The following is a 22,983-nucleotide window of genomic DNA, read 5'->3' as shown; positions in this document are numbered from 1 at the left end:
TGTTTTTAAATCATCAGACTCCTCACACATGTACCAGGCCGAAGGGGAAAAAAATCCCATTTGAGTAACAAGCCAGTTTAACACATTAAGTTCCTCCCTTTTCCCTATATTTTAGGGGGGTTTTCTGGGGTGGAGGGAAGTAATTTTTAAAAATCATGGAAAAACAATTCTCCGATTTGTTTTGCTGAAGGATACAAAGACTTAGGATCAGGATAATCTTGATATATAGTTACTATTTATAACTGAGTAATAAGATGCGACCTTAATTACACATTTAGACAAGATTCTAAATTAGCATCAGGGCTCACACCAAATTATGGCATCTTGGCATTTGAGAAACCAGCAGAAGCTGGGAAGTCTTTCTCATCTTTTCTGTTTGTTCTCCCTTGAGGCAGGTCATAAAATAATTCTCTGACTTTCCTGTAAGTAGGTTATAAGATCCTCATTCCAGAGGGGTCCTTCTACTAACCAGAGGAAAAGATGAAGACACAAGAGACACCAAGAAGAATATGAACAAATAGGCCTTAAGTTCTTCCCAGTCTATTGCCATTAGATCATACTTCTCTTTGTCCAATCTTATTTCTACATGATTGTCCACTCTTCATCAAACCTAAGCATAAAAATACAGTTTTCCTGCCTTTTAAAAATTTTCACTTCTGAAGACTTTTGTGTTATGTAAAATTTATGCTTTTCTCTTAATCTGTCTTTCATTAGAGGTAACAATCTTTTCTCCCCTACATTAGTAAATACAAAGGTGAGTGCTAAGATATACAAAACTAAAGGAGTAATTGCAAAAACGGATTCTCAGAAAGTACAAAACATGATACAAAAACATTAAACATAAAACCCTGAACAAAGAGGGTGTAAGAATCCTCAACCATCTAGAACATTAATTTTAAAAAATAAATTTAATTCTAAGGGTTGTTTTTTAAAAGTCCATTTTACAATGGTTAAATAAGTATTATCAAAGATTTAGAGTTTAGAAAATGTTGTAATAAATATGTGTAAAGACAGGTGACTGTGTATCTACATAGACATTCTATTCATTATTGTGTACACAACACTAAATACACATCTCTCCGTGTCTCAAATTACTACTTGGTAAAGTGATGCCATCCATTCAGAAATCTAAGTATAACAGTAAGTTAGTGATTCTTAACTATTCTGGGAAGATGGGGATTAATTCAGACTCCACTGAGAATCTGATAATAAACTCTACAGAAACACCATGTCTGAAAGTTATATATTGCTATCTACATAATATCAGTGTACAGATGTTACAAATAAAGTAACTACCCACAGACTTCCAATGGGTCATGAACCTTGCAATGAGAATCTCTGATAAAATTTTTATCTACAGATTTCCCATAATTGTGACTCAGATTACTTTGGTTGTCATTGCAACAACTAAAATGATCAAAAACTGTCATCTCTTGGAAGACTGCCAATCACATGTCCACATATTCTTTAGAAGAAGGAAAATACGTATTTTTTCATACCTGCAGCTGCCATGTGTTCACTTGTTCTGATTGGCTGGAATCCCACAAAAGGTATCTGCATGGATAATATTAAACCCACAATGTAGAAAGTGCTATATGCTATAAAGACAAAATAGGAAACAAGGACAATTTACTACTACCATTAATTACCTAAAACATAAAAGTGTATGTAAATCCTGTTTTTTAGTAAAGTATTAACTGAACTTAAGAACAGAATCTTGAAATGATTTTATTAGATGTACATTTGTTAACCATATATTACAGATTGTGAATATTCTATCCATTTTCAAAAAAATTAGTACTGTATTTTGCAGATCATTACAACAGTTTGTGAGACTTGTGTTGCATTCCTTTCCCAGAAATGGAATCAAGTTTGTTTTGATCTACCATTAGTAATCATTAATATGACTCAAGAAGCTAAGTAATATATAAATAAAATTAAGTAAATACCAGTCCTATTGGCATTAATCCAAAATACACATGACTTAATACTCATCACCACTGCCAGCATGTGTGAATACCTGCTACTGTCTCAAAAGCTCTCAAGTATTTCCTACCTTTTTATTATCCCATAATACTCTTTGTATAGTACTGACTTAAATAAATTCATATGTCCACTAAGTTTTCTGTAATTAAAGAATTAAGTACACAGAAGTCAAGCCATTATACACACCAGCTACTGAATTTAGCATCTAATAAAGGAAACTCACTTCTTTTCACACTAAGTATATTATAGTATTCTCGTCAATCTAAATTAAGTTTGTCAATCTAAATGGACAAGGAAACTGGGGAGGGATTTACAATTTGTGTCAAATACTTGGTTTATATGCACAGACCACTGTTAGGCAACTGATTAGAGAGAAAGTATCTGAAGTCACTGAAACTAAAAATTCAGTAGAAATAAAGATAAAGCCCATCTGAAATAAGTCAAAGTAAAAACTAGTCCATTTATACAAGATTACACATCATTTATACAGATTATACATAACTTAATTATACATCATTTAATGCATATCATTTAATAGTTTTTGGCAAATAAACTACTCTATCAAAAACAAAGATTGGGGGTACATTTAAGAATACACAATATTTGCGTATCCTATATACTGTGTAGCAAAGACAACTGCACACACTTTCCTCCTCACTCAACTTAGATGAGAAAGAATATTGATTTGCTTTTAAAAGAAACCCATCTAGAGAAGGTAAGTTATGGGCTACTGGTTCAAATATTAAGTTGCCTCACAATCTATATGATGAGATGACCATAGTGTTAGGAAGACAGTAAGAAGCTCATAAATTTAACAAGAAGGACCAAAGTAAGTAAATAAAGTTTCCACTGACCTCAAGCTAATGGAGGACCAGCTGTCTAGAGAAGACAACAGACATAATCCATCAGATAATGTTCTTTCCAAACACATTAATGTCGGAATGGAATTACCCTCTATGACATACCCAAACCCAAATGTAATCAAAGTTAAATAAGAATTTCCCCATCACGTGACCTGAAATGTCTACAAATTACAAATCAGCCTGTTGAAGCCCTGATAAAGGAGAGTTACAGAGGCAGAAGAAAAAAAAAAAAAAGAACCATGCATACTAAAGTATAAAGAAAATTAAAAACTGAGAACAAGATCACTATGTAATCCTGAACTACTTAATAGCAAAAGCTTCAGTTTCCTCACTACAGAATGTGGGTTGGACAAGACTTGTAGATCCCTCCCAACAATTATAAACTAATATTCTATTATCAACAGGCCTTTCAGATATCCAGAGCTGAGAAGTCAAACCCTAGACAAACACAGAACACACAAAGGCACAACTAGAAATTGACTAGGCCTGAGAAAACCTTGTGTCATTTATGTTTTTATTATAGCTAAGTCTTATGTTGAAACACCACAACCTCCTCTGAAACTGGATTTTTCTTCTAAGTACAAATAAACACTGAACACTGTAACACTGTCACAGAATTTAGATTCAGTATAAGAAATGATACAAACTGAATGAAAAAGCCCTCTTAAAAAACTGAGGTGAAAGTCACACTACATAACCATTTTAGAAAGAACAATTCAGGGGTGTTGAGTACACTCACAAGGTTGTGCAACCACTACCCCTCCATAGTCTCAAAGAATTTTCATTGCCCTAAAACAAAACCCTACACTCATTAAGCTCTTACTATTCCACATTCTCTCCTATTTCCAGCCCATGATAACCACAAATCTGCATCTGTCTATACAGATAACTGGTTCAATCGCAAAGGTAATAGGTGTTGTTTTTGTCTTAAAGTAAAAAGTGAAGAAGTTTTCACCCTATTTATTTCCCTATAAGTCACATTCTCCAGAAATAATCACTAGCAGGTATATGGGTACACAAATACATATTCATACTCATATTCATACTTTCTCTCTCTTCAAATGGAGCCACACTTTGCTTGACAATGTAAAAATTTTAGCAATCACATTTGGTAACTATAGATGAAGTTTCCTTAGACATTTGTTCAAATTCATTTCCAGGCATAGTGGAAAAGAAGAGGAGACCTGACAATACTCTCAATTGAGCACTTCCATGCAACTTCTCAGAGACATTTACGGTCATTAGTAAAGCAGAAAACACTTTATACAGAAGCAAATGCACTGGAGGTTAAGTTAATAATAAGAGTGAAGGAGAGTTCAAGAAAAAGAAAATACTAGGAAATGAAAAAGCCCAGGTGGGACTTCAATTTGTATTATTTGGTAAACATAGGTTAATGCTAAATAAACTAATAGAAACAGACACGTTTTAGACAGTATTTTACCTTGAAACTTCCTCTATCCCAATTAGTCTCATTCATACCTACTTACCAGCACCAATGAAACAAATTTGATAAATGTGATATCTGCAGCAATCCAAACATAAGCATTTACTTTTAAAAGAACTGGACCCAAGTCCCTATGTTTTACATTTTTTGGATCACTGATCCTGAGATGTTTACATATTGGAGATACGTGTTTTATGTGATAGCACTCTTCAGTACACGGATAGACTGTTTGAACATCCCTTATCTAAAATGCTTGGGACCAGAAGTTTTTTGGAGTTTTGGAATACTTGCATTATACTCAACAGTTGAGCATACCCAAATTGGTGATGCAAAACAGGAAACGCTCCAGTGAACATTTCCTTTGAGCATCATATTGGTGCGCAGAAAGTTCTGGATTTTCAAATTAGGCGTACTCAACCTGTACTTCCATTAAATAAAGTTGAAGATTGCTTGCCAGATAATATATCAAATACCACAAATACCTTGCTTAATACTGACTGCTCTGCTTGAATTTGTAAAATTACACATATAGTGCTATAACTCAATTTAAATCTCACTTATAAATCTACATTTTAAGACATAGAAAATAAGAAATGAGATACATTTGAGTAAAAGAAATGGTGAAGTAACTCAATTCTTAAAAATAAACACAATCTTGGCCAGGCGCGATGGCTCACACCTGTAATCCTAGCACTTTGGGAGGCCGAGGCGGGTGGATCACTTGAGGTTGGGAGTTCGAGACCAGCCTCACCAACATGGAGAAGCCCTGCCTCTACTAAAAATACAAAAATTAGCCGGGCATGGTGGCACATGCCTGTAATCCCAGCTACTTGGGAGGCTGAGGTAGGAGAATCGTTTGAACTGGGGAGGCGGAGGTTGCAGTGAGCCGAGACCGCATTGCACTTCAGCCTGGGCAACAAAAGTGAAGCTCCACCTCAAAATAAATAAATAAACACAATCTCCACTGCAAAATGAAAACATGCGCTTTTTGCCAGACTTTGTACTATAGCATCTAATACGTGTTCAGAAATTACCTCTTCAATTTATGCATTTAAACATTAACTTCAGTATGGTCAATATATTCTAAAAGCAGAAAATCCTATTAAGATCAATCCTATCCTCTAAGAGTCATATAAATTGGTAAAAATCAGAGATGTAAACAAATGACCATAATATTAGGAAGGAAGGTCATGTGACATTTGGTGGGGGGAAAGGCTCTATACAACTTAAGATCTCTTCTCTTCTTGACATGGACAACGAAGAGGTAATTAATGTCTGGTACTGCTCTCTAGTGTTCTCAGAAGACCTCAACAAGACAAACCCATAGCCATCATTCTGTACCAATTCTCCTTCCAATGAACTCTTTAAGAACCCTGACTAAACTACTATACCCATTTATTACAACTTTCTATGTAAACCTACTTTTCTAACCTTTCAAGTTAGAATAAAGCATTCCATCAAACTGGTGAGCTCTAAGGAAATGCATGATACCAATAGTGTTGTAAATCATTTATTACATCATGAAAATGTTACCATACTGCCATCCTGTGGATGCACAGTTACTGGCATTCATTACTGCAGATCATAATTCCAATATCTGAGAAAAATTCCACAAAAAATTACCATTAGAAAGATATGTATATACATATACACACACACCTACTATTATTCTGTCTATTCTTAACCAAAGAAAATCTCTAATTTGGGACAGATGAGTAATAATCTCCTCAAAAGAACCTAAAGATGTCTACATTCTTGGAAGTATTTTATATCCAAGGGTGGGATGAGACTGATATAGAGAATATACTATAGCCCTTGACTTAATGTGCTCAAGTGAGTTATTCCATAAAAGAAAAGGTACTGAAAAATCTGACTCAAATTTAAATGAAATTTTAAGTATTGAAGAAGTTTGCTGTTCCCCAAAGCAATCTTTAAGTACCTTCTTTCTGACAAGGCATTACAGCTTAGGTTGACAGTACTCTTTACACTTTTAAGTTATCATTATACTTTTTATGTAAATAAAGTTAGAAAAAGTTATGCAAACACTATATTCCCATTAACTTTAACCCATGTTAAATCACATTAGCATTTCTGAATTGCTTTGCTCTCTCTCAACCAAAATAGTATTAGCCAAAAGAAACACAATGGGTAAATACTTTAAAATCCAACCAATTTTGCTTTATTATAAACAAATACAATTAAAGGCTTATGAAGGTTTTGAATACTAAAGGTATTTTATTTCTTTGTAATCACTTTTGGTTAATGTGAACTCTGGTAGATATGCAGGGTAAAGAATAGTAAGAAACATGGATTAAAAAATAAAACAACAACAAAAAAAAACACGAAACACTGATTCTTCTTGACCAGCAGAGAGAAATACCTGATTAACTTAACAGGCATACATAATGATAAAAATCATCTCTTTTCCAAGGACAATGCTCATTATAAACTATGTTGAGAATGAATCACCGAAACTTTTATTTTACAAACTCCAGACTTGCAAAAGCAGCAAGAAATTACTTGTTCAAAACACTTCAGTAGAGACACTTAATCACAACATTTTTAAAACAGCAAGTGTGACTGGGTGCAGCGGTTCACGCCTGTAATCCCAGCACTTTGGGAGTTCAAGACCAGCCTGCCCAACATGGTGAAACCCCATCTCCACTAAAAATACAAAAATCAGCCAGGTGTGGTGGCATATGCCTGTAGTCCCAGCCACTCAGGAGGCTGAGGCAGGTAAACTGCTTGAACCCAGGAGGCAGAGGTTGCAGTGAGCCGAGATTACACCACTGCACTCCAGCCTGAGTGACAGAGTGAGACTGTCTCAAAACAAAAAAAAAAAAACCAAAAACCAAAAACCAAACCAAAACAAAACAAAAAACTCAGCAAGTGTATCTTGTACTAACAATTAAAATGAAAAAAATAATATACCAGGAAAAAACAATCTAAACAAAGTACATCTTGGTTTAAGTTCTACCACGTGGGAACACTTCATTTAATTCTGGCAATGGTTAATGAAATAATATTAAAATATAGTGAAATTACAAATGTACTGTGTGTGTGGGTGTGTTTGGAGACTATGAAAAACTCATGGAATATATAATTTTTATGTAACTTAAGAGGTGTTAGGTAAAGATCCTCAGTAACTTCTAGAGCTAAGTAGTGACTATACCTAACAAATCAAGAAGCAGTAAAAACCAAATACCAGCAAATTTAATTCACTCATAAAGAAGAAAGTGAAACAAACACAAAAGAAAAAAAGATTTAAACCACAGGAAATCACAAATCCTGTCACCACAAGTCATGCTACCACTGAAAATGTTTCGGTTCTTCTCAACACATCCTTTTCTTTCTTTCTTTCTTTCTTTCCCTTTTCTTTTCTTGAGACAGAGTCTCTTTCTGTTGCCAGGCTGGAGTGCAGTGCCATGATCTCAGCTCACTGCAACCTCCGCCTCCCGGGTTCAAGCGACTCTCCTGCCTCAGCCTCCAGAGTAGCTGGGACTACAGGTGCGCACCACCAAGCCCAGATAATTTCTGTATTTTAAGTAGAGATGGGGTTTCACCAGGTTGGCCAGGATGGTCTCGATCTCTTGACCTCGTGATCCAACGCGCCTGGCCAACACATCCTTTTCTTAATGTCGACTACTACTGTAGTAGGCTCCTAAATTCATTTAACTGATATCACCAAGAATTCATAACTACTTCTATGCAGGAGTTAGTTCTTCTGGACTATGAAACACACGTCTCAATGGGAAGAATAGACCTTTAAAGGAAATCTCACTCAGGTCTATTCTTCTAGATAGTAAGAGTACCAAGTGATTTATTAGGTCTTTTTGGCTTGGAGAACATGAAGACTGTTTCTATTCACTGAAAAAGCCTTTTTGATCAGGCCAATGATTATTGCTACAACATAGGTGAGATCCTTGCTCTAAACAGCCTGAGTTTTAACACAAGGAGATACTGGAGGACTAATCCTTGTGAACTACACATTGAGTCTATCAGCAGCATAGGTGGCGCAAGCAATACCATCTTCCCTTTGTGTTTGAACTTTCAGTTGCCCCCAACCCCAATAACCTCTAAAATATCCACTGGCAAAGCTGCAAAGAAGATCCATAAATACCGTAAACCAATCTGAGGAAAATCCCATCTCTTTTCCCCAATAACTAGCTTCAGTGCCTGTTACAAACACTTATCTTGAAAACTCACTTTATGTAACCAACACTGAAACTTCTAATTTTAAATGAAAATCTATGGAAAAAATGGCGGGGGGGGGGGGAGTGTAGTTATTACAGTCCCCTGTTAGCCTGTCTGCTCTTGGCTCACTTACCTTGAAGGTACAATAAAAAGTAAAGGCAAAACAATTAATGCAAATAATATAGTCCATCTGTAGAAGAGTAATCTCTTGTCTTGATAAAACTTTATCTGCCACAAACATAAAACTGTACAGTGTCTTATTGTTTTCAATACCTTAGATCAAAACCATTAAAACTACTTGTTTAATTACATACGGAATATCACTGTAAATAATGGGGTGTAATCCCAAATATTTTGTGGCAATAAAACTTAGCTATACTAAATAAAATGCTGCTGGGCACAGTGATTCATGCCTGTAATCCCAACACTTTGGAAGGTTGAGGTGGGAGGACCACTTGAGCCCCAGGAGTTCGAGACCACCCTGGGCAACTTAACAAGATCTCCTCTACCATTTCTACAAACAACAACAACCCCCCCTCCAAAAAAAAAAAAAAAACAAAAAACAAGAAATCATCATTTTATTTGCTATAAACCCTGTACATATTTGACTTTTTCAACTATACACACTTATTCAATTATATACATTTGTATTAGTCTGTTCTCACACTGCTGATAAAGACATACCTGAGACTAGGTAATATATAAAGAAAAAGCAGTTTAATGCTCACAGTTCCATGTGGCTGAAGAGGCCTCACAATCAAGGTGGCATGCAAGAGAAATGAAAACCAAGCGAAAGGAGTTTCCCCGTACAAAACCATCAGATCTTGCGAGAGTTATTCACCACCAGGAGAAGAGTATGGGGAAAACCACTCCCATGTATCATTTCCCACTGAGTCTCTCCACAACATGTGGGAATTATGAGAACTACAATTCAAGATGAGATTTGGGTGGGGACACAGCCAAACCATACATTCTGCCCGGGCACCTCCCAAATCTCATGTCCTCACATTTCAAAACCCATCATGCCTTCCCAATAGTCCCAAAAGTCTTAACTCATTTCAGCATTAACACAAAAGTAAAGAGTCCAAAGTCTCATCCAAGACGAGGCAAGTCCCTTCTGCCTATGAGCCTGTAAAATCAAAAGCAAGTTAGTTACTTCCTAGATACAATGGAGGTACACGCACTGGATAAATACACCCATCCCAAATGGGAGAAATGGGCCAAAATAAAGGCGCTGAAGATCCCATGCAAGTCCAAAATCCAGCGGGGCAGTCAAATCTTAAAGCTCCAAAATGATCTCCCTTGACCCCATGTCTCACATTCAGGTCACGCTGATATAAGAGGTGGGTTTCTACAGTCTTGGGCAGCTCCGCCCCTGTGGCTTTACAGGGTACAGCCTCCCTCCTGGCTGCTTTCATGGGCTAGCACTGAGTGTCTGCAGCTTTTCCAGGCGCATAGTGCAAGCTGTCAGTGAACCTACCATTCGGGGGTCTGGAAGACGGTAGCTCTCTTCTCACAGCTCCACTTGGCAGTGCCCCAGTGGGGACTTTGTGTGGGGGCTTCAAGCCCACATTTCCCTTCCCCACTGCCCTAGCAAAGGTTCTCTTTGAGGACCGCCCCACCCCTCCAGCAAACTTCTACCTGGACATCCAGGCACTTCCATACATTCTCTGAAATCTAGGTGGAGGTTCCCAAACCTCAATTCTTGACTTCTGGGCACCTGCAAGCTCAACACCATGTGGAAGCTGCTGAGGTTAAGGGGTTGCAATCTCTGAAGCCATGGTCTGAGCTGTACCTTAACCCCTTTTAGCCACAGTTAGAGCAGCTGGGACACAGGGCACCAAGTCCCTAGGCAAAACACAGCAGGGAGGGCCCTGGGTCTAGCCCAGGAAACCAGTTTATCCTCTTACGCCTCTGGGCCTGTGATGGGAGGGGCTGCTGCAAAGGTCTCTGACATGCCCTGGAGACATTTCCCCCATTGTCTTGGCATTATCAGTTGGCTCTTTGTTACTTAATGCATATTTCTGCAGCCTGCTTCCATTTCTCCTCAGAGAATGGGTTTTGCTTTTCTATCGCAGTCAGCCTGCAAATTTTCCATCACATTGGCAGGCTGCAAATTTTCCAAACTTTTATGCTCTGTTTCCCTTTTAAAAAGGGAATGCTTTTTAACAATACCCAAGTCACCTTTTGAATACTTTGGTGCTTAGAAATTTCTTCCGCCAGATAAACTAAATCATCTACCTCGAGTTCAAAGTTCCAAAAATCTCTAGGGCAGGGGCAAAATGCCACTCGTCTCTTTGCTAAAACATACCAAGAACCACCTTTACTCCATTTCCCAAAAAGTTCCTCATCTCCATCTGAGACCATCTCAGCCTAGATTTCATTGTCCACATCATTATGAGCATTGTGGTCAAAGCCATTCAACAAGTCTCTAGGAAGCTTCAAACTTTCCCACATTTTCCTGTCTTCTCCTGAGCCCTCCAACTGTTCCAATATCTGTCTGTTACCCAGTTCCAAAGGCGATTCCACATTTTCGAGTATCTTTTTGGCAGTGTTCCACTCTACCAGTAGCAATTTACTGTATTAGTCTGTTCTCACACTGCTGATAAAGACATACCTGCAACTGGGTAATTTATAAAGAAAAAAAGTTTTAATGGATTCACAGCTCCACGTGGCTGGGAGGCCTCACAATCTTGGTGGAAGGTGAAAGGCACACCTTACATGGCAGCAGGCAAGAGAGAAATGAAAACCAAGAGAAAAGGGTTTCCCCTTATAAAACCATCAGATCTTGTGAGACTTACATGGAACAGTATGAGAGAAACCACCCCCATGATTCAATTATCTCCCACTGGGTTCCTCCCACAACACATGGGAATTCTGGGAGCTACAATTCAAGATGAAATTTGAGTGGGGGCACAGTCAAACCATATCAACATTTATTATCAAATTTTAAAATTATCAAAAAAACACCTATTACAGGTTACATTTTAATTGCTATTTTGCACTTTATAACACACAAGTGTTATTTCTCCATATGTTTCTCACAACCAAAAATAGCTGAAAGTTTATTTTTACTTAAAAAAAAAAAAAAGAAGGAACACTCCTTAGATTCACACTGGGGTTTTACGCCCTCAGTCTTAATACAGTAATCACGTCTCCTATCCTCTTGAACTCTTTTGTCTATCTGGCTATTCCTCCATAACTTTAACACCAACAACAAAAGCAAACACTTATATAGTACTTTTTTGTGTTCATCTATTATTAAGCACCTTTCATATATTAACCTGTAACTCATTAATCCTTAATCTGTAAGGTAATAACTATTATTGTCTTTATTTGACCCACGAGGACATTAAGGCCTAAGGACATCAAATGACAGTAATTCGTCCAAAGCTACACAGTAGTAAGGGAGCAAGAATTGTATCCTCGTAGATTGACTCTGGAGTATGTACTCTTACCCTCAATGTCATGATACCTTTTATTTATGGTTACATTACCACAAATTTTAAGTCTGCTTCTATACTATTCTGTCTTCTCAAGATCAAGACTTATCTCTAAAACTTTTAAAAGAACATGGTTAAAGTCCAAACTGATTTTCATAAATTTTTCCCTATTTCCATTTTGATCATATGCTATTAAATGGATTACACTGTATAATATACACTCCTTACAGGAAGGTTTTTTTATGCATCTTTGTATCATAATGGCTAGCACAAAACACAGTATTTATTTTTTCAACACTTAATAAACATATGGTGAGTGAAATTTGCTTTAATTTCCTCAATAGTATGGTAGAATTAGACAAAATAAATTTCAGAGCTTCCAGCCCTTGTATCCTGGAATTTTTTTTTTAATCCTGGATTTTTTACATGCAATCTTTTTGTTTTTTCTAAGTTAAACTAACATTAGCTGTGTTCTGTTTACAGCTGCCAAGTATAAATGTGACTCCTAATAATTTGGTTTTACTTTTAATGTACTCAATAATTGGATTATTTCTTTATTCACAAAATATATAATGCCCATAATAATCTGTACAGAACTAAAGTAGGTAGTATGTTTATAAAACTTTACTTTTAATGATGGTTCCCAGCAGGTATCATCCAAAAAATACATTTTAGATGTAATATGAAAAACAACTGTTACTCTCCTCACATCACTGCAGAAAAAATAGACAATACCGTAAACAAGCTGTTCCAGTGACATTTCAAAAGCATTCATCAATATTAGAAACTGATTTCTTCTCTGTGCTTAAATTACTAACCTAATCTAGTTAATGCAGCCCTTGAGGTAAAATTCCTATTTCTATAAACTAAAAACCAAGTCTCATTTATTATAAACTTAACACATACTCATTGTATGTATTTGGAAAGCAGAAAATTTGGAAAGCAGCAAGAAGTATGAAAAAAAAAACCACTGGTAATCCTCACTGTCTGCTTTTTATTAACATTTTCCCATGTCATCAAAAACTCAAAAAGATTAAATTTAAAGGCTGCATAATATTCCATATGGCAACATTGCAATTAAAAAATCATTCCCCTATTGGTCATTTAAGTTAGTTCCATATTTTCACAATTACAATTTATACCACAGTAAATATCCCGAAATTTGTATTCATATCTTATAATTTCCTTATGACATGAACACAAAGTATGATAAGCTTTAATCAAATTAGAAAGCTTATTAAATCACTTCACATCCCATCAGTTTTACTGTGATTTCTTCCAAGAGCCATTCTTTCTACAAATGCAACATACGGTTTGGGTGTTCCTCTTAAAACAGTAGAATCCTATGCATAACATAATTTTTAAACATTTACTTCCCAATATAGTGAAATTCACCAAGTCAAAAATATCTCCTAACAGAAAATTAAATTTTTCCTCCCAAAATTTCAAGTAGAGACGGCCTCCCATCTCAGCTTTTCTTACACCTCCCTTGCTCAACTCCCATGCCACTCTTCTACCACTATACATCCACATTACCTCCCATGTGCCTCCTTTTCCACATGTGAATAAACTTTGACAGTTTTCTGTGGTTGTGTTACAATTGATTTTAATGACACATGCAAAAATCTACTCAAAGAGGACACAATTTTTTCATAATTATTTAACATAATTCAAGTCATTTAATTCAACACTTAGAACACAACTAAACTTTTAATTAATATAATTATGAGTTTGGTATTTATCAATCATTAATTTTTTTACCTAAACATTTGTGCTCAAGGGGATAGAGAACAAAATACAGGATGTTACGTTCCAAAATCAAGTAACTTTATATACAAACACTTTACAGTGCTTCCACAGTTTTAAGACCATTAAATTAGGAGAAACTGAACTTAAATCCTGACACACTCTGGATGAAAGAAGAGCAACACTTGCTCTATCATACTACTTTCCATCCATTTACAAGTAAACCCTATGAAAGTAGACTAGAAATCATCAAAATACTCCCGGATAATTATAAGTAAAAGAAACAAGTTGGATAGAGTGGAGAATTTGAACATTATGAACATTAGCTTTATACACACATACATCCCTAACCCATTTTATTTTTCTTTCTTCTCAAAATACTCTCGAGTCAACCAAAGTAGTATGAATTTCATATTTTTCCAGAATGACCAAAAAAAAAAAAAAAATCCCAGTTACCAAATACAAAGGCCTTTCTCAAATTCTAATCCTTTGAAATCTTGGTGCTAAGGTTAAAGGGGAGTTGGATACTGCCTGAATTTTAAACTTTTACGTAGAAATCTTCCATCTGACCATTTTAACAATATACTTATTGGACTACTTCTGACATCTCCTTTGACTCTTCTTCCTGAATCATGGCATTTCATAAAGTGCACTTCTCAATTTTCTCTCTCTTGTATTCCTCTGACCATTCAATTCTCAAGATCCCAGACTTTTAAAATTAAACAAAACAACAACAAAACACCCACTTAGTTCCTTCACTGTAACCATTTAACTTAAAAAAAAAGCTTAATCTATTATTTTTCTCCTTTCTGGATCCCAACTACTGTTTATAGTGTTTTTGGGGTACAGAAATACATAGGTTTATGTATTTCAACAGTAAGGTTATTTGTTTATATGAGAGGCACACAGATTTGGTGTATTTTAGCATCATGGGCCATTCATTCAGTCATTCACACAATCACAGACAGGTCTCCTTCTGTCACCCAGGCTGGAGTGCAGTGGCAAGATCATAGCACAATGCAGCCTTGAACTCCTGGACTCAAGTGGAACTCTAGCCTCAGCCTCCTGAGTAGCTGGGATAAGAGGTGTGAGCTACTATGGCTGGCTCATTATAGGCTTTAAAGCCAAAATCTGAGTTCAAGCTTCAGCCCCATTATTAGCTACATGATATTTAGCAAATTATTATGTCTCTTCTTGTTTCCACATCTGTAAAATGAGAATAATAGTACCTACCCTTACAGTATCCAATGAAAAAAGTATGCTGAAATGGCTATAAATGTAATATACTATGCTTTTGTTGTTGTTGTTGAGATACAATTAATATACTATAAAATTATCTTTTAATAACCTATCAAGTAATGGTTTTTGGTGTATTCACAAGGTTGTGTGACCATCACTACTATCTAATTCTAAAATATTTCCTCATCCACGAAAGAAATCCCATATCCATTAATAGTCACAACTCTCCTCTCTTCTCCATTATTCTCACTCTCCTAAATTCCCAGGCAACCACTAATCTACTTTCTGTTTCTATGGATCTGCCCATTCTGGACATTTCCCAAAAACTCTACTTTCTGTTTCTACAGATTTGCCTATTCTGGACATTTCACACTAACAGAATCATATACTATGTGGCCTTTTATGTCTGGCTTTTTTACATAATGGCATAAAGTTTTCAAGGTTCATGTTGTAGCATGTATCAGTATTTTATTCCTTTTCATGGCTTAATAATACACCACTGTATGAATATACCATATTTTATGGTTTCATAAAGTTGATAGACATTTGGGTTGTCTTCATTTTTGGCCATTATGCACAATAAACTCTGCTATGAACATTCACATAGAAGCTTTTGTATTAATATATGTTTTTGGTTCTCTTGGGTAAATACCTAGGAAAGGAACTGCTTGGTCACATGATGAATCTATGGTTAACTTTTGGGAAATTGCCAAGCTACCATGCTTTTGAAAATGAACTTAAGATTTATCTTTGTGTTATTGTTTCCCAACATTATTAGAATAGAATTGTATTATTTTACTAAGACACTGGTTTCAGTTCACAATTGCTCTCTAGTTCCTTCGACCCATAAAAGTTCTAACCTATCATGGAAAATGAGATCTAAGGTGAAAATACCATCTACCGCTAAGCATCACAGTGAAAATACTGTTTTAAAACCTGTAGAGAAAAATGAACATTTTTCTAAAGACAACAGAGACTCAATCTATTAGTACATTATCCAAAAAAGAGCTTTTGAAAGCTTATTAAACTGCTTACTTTGAGGATGTCAATCTCTTACAGTAAGTTGAATTCGATATAAAAAATGTGAATGATTTTCAGGATAAAAATTCCCATTCCCCAAAATTAAGGGGAGGAAAAAGAGCTGACAAATATTAAACCCAGACTAATTTCTCCAAAAAAAAAACTTACCAAGGAAAAGTTGATGACAAAGCACTTACATAAAAATGTCTGACCTTATCAATATAAACAGCAAAATGAACACAAAATTATTTTTACCTTTTCATGCATAATATTGACCAAATAGAAATATCTCTTCAATAAAAAGAATGTATACAAAACATCTCTTAGCTGACAGACGTCAAAAATCAAATTACTTACCTATGTAGACTCTTTTGCTGTATCTCTGCATCAGTAACAACACAAATACATGCAGTGGAATAAGATTGATGATAAATACATAACCACCCCAAGCAGAGACCTATATGAAAAGAAGTGCTAAGTTAAATTTATATTTTTACTTTTTAAAAATAAGTATATTTAGGAATCTAAACATACAATGAGCAAATATAAACATTTTAAGATTTTAGCAATTTTGAGAAATGCTTAAATAAGAGCTTACTAACCTATAAAGAACGTATTCCTCATTTTTATTGATCATTAAAATAACACGATCCCACAAATCCAATATGCTTTTCCAAATGCACTGGAGAAATGTTCAAATTAAATTAGATTTAATAGAAAAGCTGAGAGTATTATAATTTGTGAATTGTCAGTAAACAGGCTGTCATAGAGACAAGGAGTTTTAGGATATAGATCATAAATTTTGAAAATAAAGTTTTTACTTCACCCACTTTTTATAACAAATTTGTTGTAAGAAAGTTCACTGAGAGTAAGAGCAATGAAAGGACTCACTGACAACAAAAAAAAATTCAGATGATATGAATATGCTTTGAGATTCTCAAAAAAGTGCTAGCTGGGCATAAATTTTTTTCTTAAAAATGGATTTACACAAAGCAAGATCCCATTTTAATGTTTGGCTTATACAATATACACTATTTAGCCAGAATAACTGAGGATGTTTTTGGTCTACATTAATGAATATTCTAAAGAGAATCTCCATTCTCAACCAATAGAATTAATTTTTTGGTACACTAAATAATAGGTAATAAGCTCTTGTTAATATCAAAGCTCTCCGATGTCCTCTAATAATTAGAGCCTGTCTTGAAAGGTTCATTTGTATCAACAGTCACGTTAGCAGACTACAGGCCAGCACATCTATTCCAATAATGCTTAAAATATTTCAGAACCCCTTGTGGAGAACTGCCATCAGTTTTCCACACATACATCAGTTTTCTGCCTTGGTCACATGCTATTTTTCACGAAAAACAATGTTACTCTAATGGAGTGCCAGTCCTAACTGAAAGACTTCTGATTACTTTCAGAATTTAAGCCTAAATTTGAAAGAGAACAAGTTTGATATTGCTAAGTACAACTACCCAGAATGTGCCCCAGGCTCTAACCACTTAAAAGGAGCCACAGATAACTTGGGTGCACATATTCTATGACATTTGTTTAAAAATTAAAAAAAGATTAGCTCAAATTATCATTAATTTTCAGAACAAGACTACTATATAGGCTACGGTATAGAAAAAAAGAGGAAGAAGAATAAAGAGGTAATATTGCACCCCAATCCTAAGAAACCTGTATAAAAAAATATGTAGGTGGGCCAGGCGCCGTGGCTCACACCTGTAATCCCAGCACTTTGGGAGGCCGAGGTGGGCGGATCACGAGGTCAGAGATCAAGACCATGGTGAAACCCCATCTCTACTAAAAATACAAAAAATTAGCCGGGCGCAGTGGCGGGTACCTGTAGTCCCAGCTACTCGGGAGGTTGAGGCAGGAGAATGGCGTGAACCCAGGAGGCGGAGCTTGCAGTGAGCTGAGATCACACCACTGCCCTCCAGCCTCGGTGACAGAGCAAGACTCCGTCTCAAAAAAAAAAAAAAAAAAAAAAGTAGGTGGCCAAGCACATTATCTCACGCCTGTAATCCAGCACTTTGGGAGGCTGAGGCAGGCAGATCACCTGAGGTTGGGAGTTCGAGATCAGTCTGACCACATGCAGAAACCCCGTCTCTACTAAAAATACAAAAATGAGCCAGGCCTGGTGGCACAAGCCTATAATCCCAGCTACTTGGGAGGCTGAGGCAGGAGAATCGTTTGAACCCAGGAGGCAGAGATTGCGGCGAGCCGAGATTGTGCTGAGCTGAGATTGTGCCATTGCACTCCAGCCTGGGCAACAAGAGCCAAATTCCATCTCATTAAAAAAAAAAAAAAAAAAAAAAAAAAAAAAAGGAGGTAAATTACAGGTTAACCTAGAGGATATGACCATTATTTCAGTAATGACTCTAGGTACCTACTACATTAAGGCTGAAAATTGAGTATAATATCAATATGCTACCTTACCTACTCTCTTCACTTAAGAACAAAGAAAAGCTGAAACCAATCTGAAAGTAAATCTGATGTTCTGAAAAGTACTTGCTGATCTTATGCATAATCTTTAACTACAGTGATTTATTTCTTTTTGGACCCACATAAATTCATTTTAAGAGTTTTCCTTCATTTACTTTAAGGAGTGAAATGAAAGCAAATGGGCCAGAAGAACATTCTTTCTACAACCTTTTCTCATTCCGTCTCTCCTTTTAGTTAACTCTTTACTTAGGTTATCCTTTTCAACAAGACTTCCAATTACTCTTATTTCTCTGCTCTAAGTTCTCTTCACTAAACTGTTTAGATAATGACTGTTAAAAACTCAGATTATTTTAACATTAAGCAGTTACCTAGTCAACTCCAATATGGAAAAACTAATTTTTAATATCATATTTAAAATTGAGTGTTAAGTAAAAGTTTATTTCATCCAAACATAGCTCCATGCTCGATATATGACAGGCAAAATTTCCTATTCTTTTTGAGTATGCAATCTAACTTGGAAAATATTTTACTTGTCAGAGCTATTTGAAAAATAAAGCTAGGGGCCAGGTGCCGTGGCTCACACCTGTAATCTCAGCACTTTGGGAGGCTGAGACAGGCAGATCACTTGAGGTCAGGAGTTTGAGACCAGCCTGATCAACACGGTAAAATCCTGTCTCTACTAAAAATACAAAAATTAGTCAGGCATAATGGCACACATCTGCAATCTCAGCTACTTGGGAGACTGAGGCATGAGAATAGCTTGAACCCAGGAGGCAGAGGTTAGAGTGAACCGAGATCGCACCACTGAATTCCAGCCTAAGCAACAGAGGCAAGACTCTGCCTCAAAAAAAAAAAATAAAATAAAATAAAATGAATAAAGCTACGAAGAATAGAAAATAAATTTAAGTCATTAAAAAGTTAAAACAGGCACAGTGGCTCTCGCCTATAATTCCAGTGCTTTGGGAGGCTAACATAGGAGGATTGCTTGAGGCCAGGAGCTTAAGACCAGTCTGGGCAACAGAGTGAGGATCTGTCTCTACAAAATATTTTTAAAAATTAGCCAGGCGTGGTGGCACATGCTTGCAGTCCTGGCTGCTGGGGAGGCTGAGGTGGGAGAATCACTTAAGTTCAGGAATTCAAGGTTATAGTGAGCTATGACTGCACCACTGCACTCCAGATTGGATAACAGAGACAGACACTCTCTCTGAAAAAATAAATGATAGGCCAGACGTGGTGTCTCATGCCTGTAATCCCAGAACTTTGGGAGGCTGGGGCCGGCAGATCATGAGGTCAGGTGTTCAAGACCAGCCTGGCCAACATGGTGAAACTCCGTCTCTACTAAAAATACAAAAACTAGCCAGGCGTGGTATCGGGTGCCTATAATCCCAGCTACTCGGAAGGCTGAGGCAGGAGAATTGCTTGAACCAGGAGGCGAAGGCTGCAGTGAGCTGAGATTGTGCCACTGCACTCCAGCCTGGGCAACAGGGCAAAACTCCGTCTCAAAATAAATAAATAAATAATGAATATAATCTTTAAAAATTAAAAAAAAAAAATTCTTAATAAAACGTTTAAGTATTCTGAAGTGGTACATTTGAAAACATTTTGCTTCACTTGCTGCAAATATTTTACTTGAGGGTTAAATATTAGCCCTCTCCATCAAAGCATGTGTATACAGGACCTGTGAGTAGGAGAAGGAAAGAGGATGGTAGTAATGAAAGATCACATTAAACAAAATAAAAATCCTATAGACTTCAGGAGAAAAGAGAACTGTTTTAACCTCCAAAGACCTATTAGACTTCATGTAGTCTCAAATATGAAATCTTACCATATAGAAATAGGATAAGCAGCAGCACATTGTCCAAAAAACTGACCCAGTTTTTACAGATTTTACCTAAAAAATAAAAGTAACTGATATAATAAAAATGCTTACAAATGCTCTTGTGGAATTTTAAAAAGTTAAATGTTTGGTAACCATGTGCTACAAAAAGTCAAGGTTATTTTTAAAAGTACTGTGGTTATTCAGATATGCAGACGTACTTAATATATGCGTTTATAACACTGAGCAGCACACTGAGACATTTTAAGAATAGCTCTCATTCTCTGTTATGCATGTTATGTTATTTAAAAGAATCACCTTTTAAAAAACAAATTACATTTTTTTCATTTTCTGCAAAGTCTCTTGCCCTCACTGATATCCACACACCATGCCACAGGTCACCATGGCCACCTCCCACCCCTTCTCCTTAAGTGTCTACATTCCAGAGTGGTCTTTTGCTTGTTCAGCAGTGCCAAACCAGTTCAATGGGCTGAACCACACCCTATGCCACGAGGTGTGAAAACCTTCCAAGTTTGCCCTTTCTTGGGTACCCTCCCTCAGCCTTAGGATACCATAGAGAGTTTCCTTCTATTTTAGTTACTCTTTTATCATAATTAATACTTCTTTCTCTCTCCTAACCGAACCCAGACTGCTATAATCTATTACAATAAAACCAAGGTATATTTTACAACCACTAAATACAGTTCATATCCTGAAACTTCCTCAGACTCAATCCAACTGGCTGAAAGAGAAAAGTAAATGAAACATATTTTTCAGTATTTACTAATACACAGAAAACTTTGCTAGGCTATGTTGGACATAAACTATAACTCAGTCCTGTACTAGGGAGATAAGATACAAAGGCAAGAACTTGAGTCAAAGCATAATATAAAAGAGGCCCTATTGTGAGTATAAACACTGAGTACCAAAAGGTCCTTATAGAGCCCGAATGCCAAAGTCAGGAAAGCAGTTCTGGCTGGGATAAAATCACCAGAAGCTTTACTGAGGTGGTGGTTTTGGGCAGAACTTTGAGGGCAATGAGGCAGGAAAGATGCAAGGCATCCAATCAACCACCCATAGTGAATTCAGTAGCAGGCACAGATAGAAGAAGTAGAGGTGTGGAATTTAAAATTTTTAAGCCCACAAAAAGCTCACAATCTAGAGGAAGTAAATTGAAAAGCAAGTAATCAATATACTATATTTCATAGAATCTATGGCCATCACTCATAACATACATCCTAATTTCAGAGATGTCAAAATCTGTGGAGAAAGTATACATTTTAGGATTGATGAAAGGTGCTATATATCATGTGCTATAATAGAGGTAGGTATCAGAAACTAAGTGCTATGAAAACAGAAATGAGAATAACAAAATCTATGTAAAAGAATGGTCAAAATGTCAAAGGAGGCACTGAAGAATTATAAACAAGGAGAGAGGGATCAATAACCAAAAGGGGAAAATAGCAACACCTGCGAAAACAGAAAACAACAGCTGAGCTACTCAGAAGGCACTGAAAAGACTTTAGGAGAAAAGTTAGAACTTTGTAAGTGTGGTATTATGATATATGGACTTTCGTCCACAGTTTGTGGCTTGTAATTCCCCTTGTTACAGAATCTCTCTCTCTGAACTTCTCCTACTCACTCTTCACTTCTCCACTTGGCAGGGCTCTAATTTGATTTTGGGTCATAAGACCCTCTATTTCAGAGAGGGTTCTGTCCCATACCTGGAGGAAGGAATGCTGCACAGAGAGGCCAAGAAGAATCTGAACAGTAGGCTTTGCTAAGTTTAGGTCACACTCTTTTTGTCCAGTCACATTTTGACGAGGGTGTCCATGCTTCAATCATGGACAACCAATAAAGTCTCCATAAAAGGCCCAAGGACAGGGTCTGCTGAACTTCCAGACAGTTGAATATAAGGAGGCTGACAGGAAGGTGATCAACAACTCATCCATGTACCAGGATGAAGGTGCACCCCAACTCCATAAGAGAAGCTCCTGCACTTGGGACTCTTCCAGATCTTGTCCTACGTATCTCTTCATCTGGCTGTTTATCTGTATAATTTAGGATATCTTTCATAATAAGCCAATAAATGGAACTAAGTGTTTCTTTGAGTTCTGTTGGCCAATCTAGCACATCAATCAAACCTGTGAAGTGGGGCTGGGCCCGGTGGCTTATGCCTGTAATTCCAGCACTTTGGGAGGCCGAGGCGGGCAGATCACGAGGTCAAGAGGTCGAGACCATCCTGGCCAACATGCTGAAACCCTGTCTCTACTAAAAATTCAAAAATTAGCTGAGCATGGTGGCGGGGCGGGGTCCCAGCTACTCAGGAGGCTGAGGCAGGAGAACCACTTGAACCAGGGAGGTAGAGGTAGAAGCGACCCGAGATCGTGCCACTGCGTTCCAGCCTGGGGACAGAGCGAGATTCCGTCCAAAAAAAAAACCTTGAGGGGGTGATGGGAATCCCTAATTTCAGCTGGGCTATCAGAAGTTCTAGAGGCCTGGACTTACAACTGGTGTCTGGGGGCATAAGCTGGGATGGTGTCTTGCGGACAGGCCCTCAACCTGTGGGATCTCATGCTATCTCCAGGTAGACAGTGTCAAAAATGATTTGGAGGACACCGGCTGGTGTCTGCAGCAGAATTAACTGCTTGGCAATGGGGAGAAATCGCCAAATATTTTGAGGTCACATGAGTCTTCTGTACTGATGATTATTGTTTTGGTGTGAAAGCAGAGAAAAAGTACGGATTGAGTTTTTTCCCAGACAATAAGTCATGCTCACCATTT

The 22,983-nt window shown here is 36.8% G+C and overlaps 1 protein-coding gene across 2 annotated transcripts in view; it reads right to left on the bottom strand.

Annotated features, from left to right (window-relative positions):
- STT3B (STT3 oligosaccharyltransferase complex catalytic subunit B) overlaps nucleotides 1-22,983 on the bottom strand; it is a 104,054-nt gene that overhangs the window by 21,316 nt on the left and 59,755 nt on the right. For both annotated transcript variants that reach the window (XM_033212883.1, XM_033212884.1), the window contains exons 4-6: nucleotides 20,209-20,274; nucleotides 16,293-16,392; nucleotides 1,500-1,598 (exon numbers count right to left, since the gene is read on the bottom strand). In XM_033212883.1, coding sequence (XP_033068774.1) covers nucleotides 1,500-1,598; nucleotides 16,293-16,392; nucleotides 20,209-20,274 — 265 coding nt within the window. The remainder of the gene's footprint in view (nucleotides 1-1,499; nucleotides 1,599-16,292; nucleotides 16,393-20,208; nucleotides 20,275-22,983) is intronic.

This window comes from Trachypithecus francoisi, unplaced genomic scaffold (genome assembly GCF_009764315.1).
Source record: "Trachypithecus francoisi isolate TF-2019V2 unplaced genomic scaffold, Tfra_2.0 Lachesis_group0, whole genome shotgun sequence".
NCBI classification, from domain to species: Eukaryota; Metazoa; Chordata; class Mammalia; order Primates; family Cercopithecidae; genus Trachypithecus; species Trachypithecus francoisi.
This window is presented reverse-complemented; position numbering and strand designations above follow the sequence as displayed.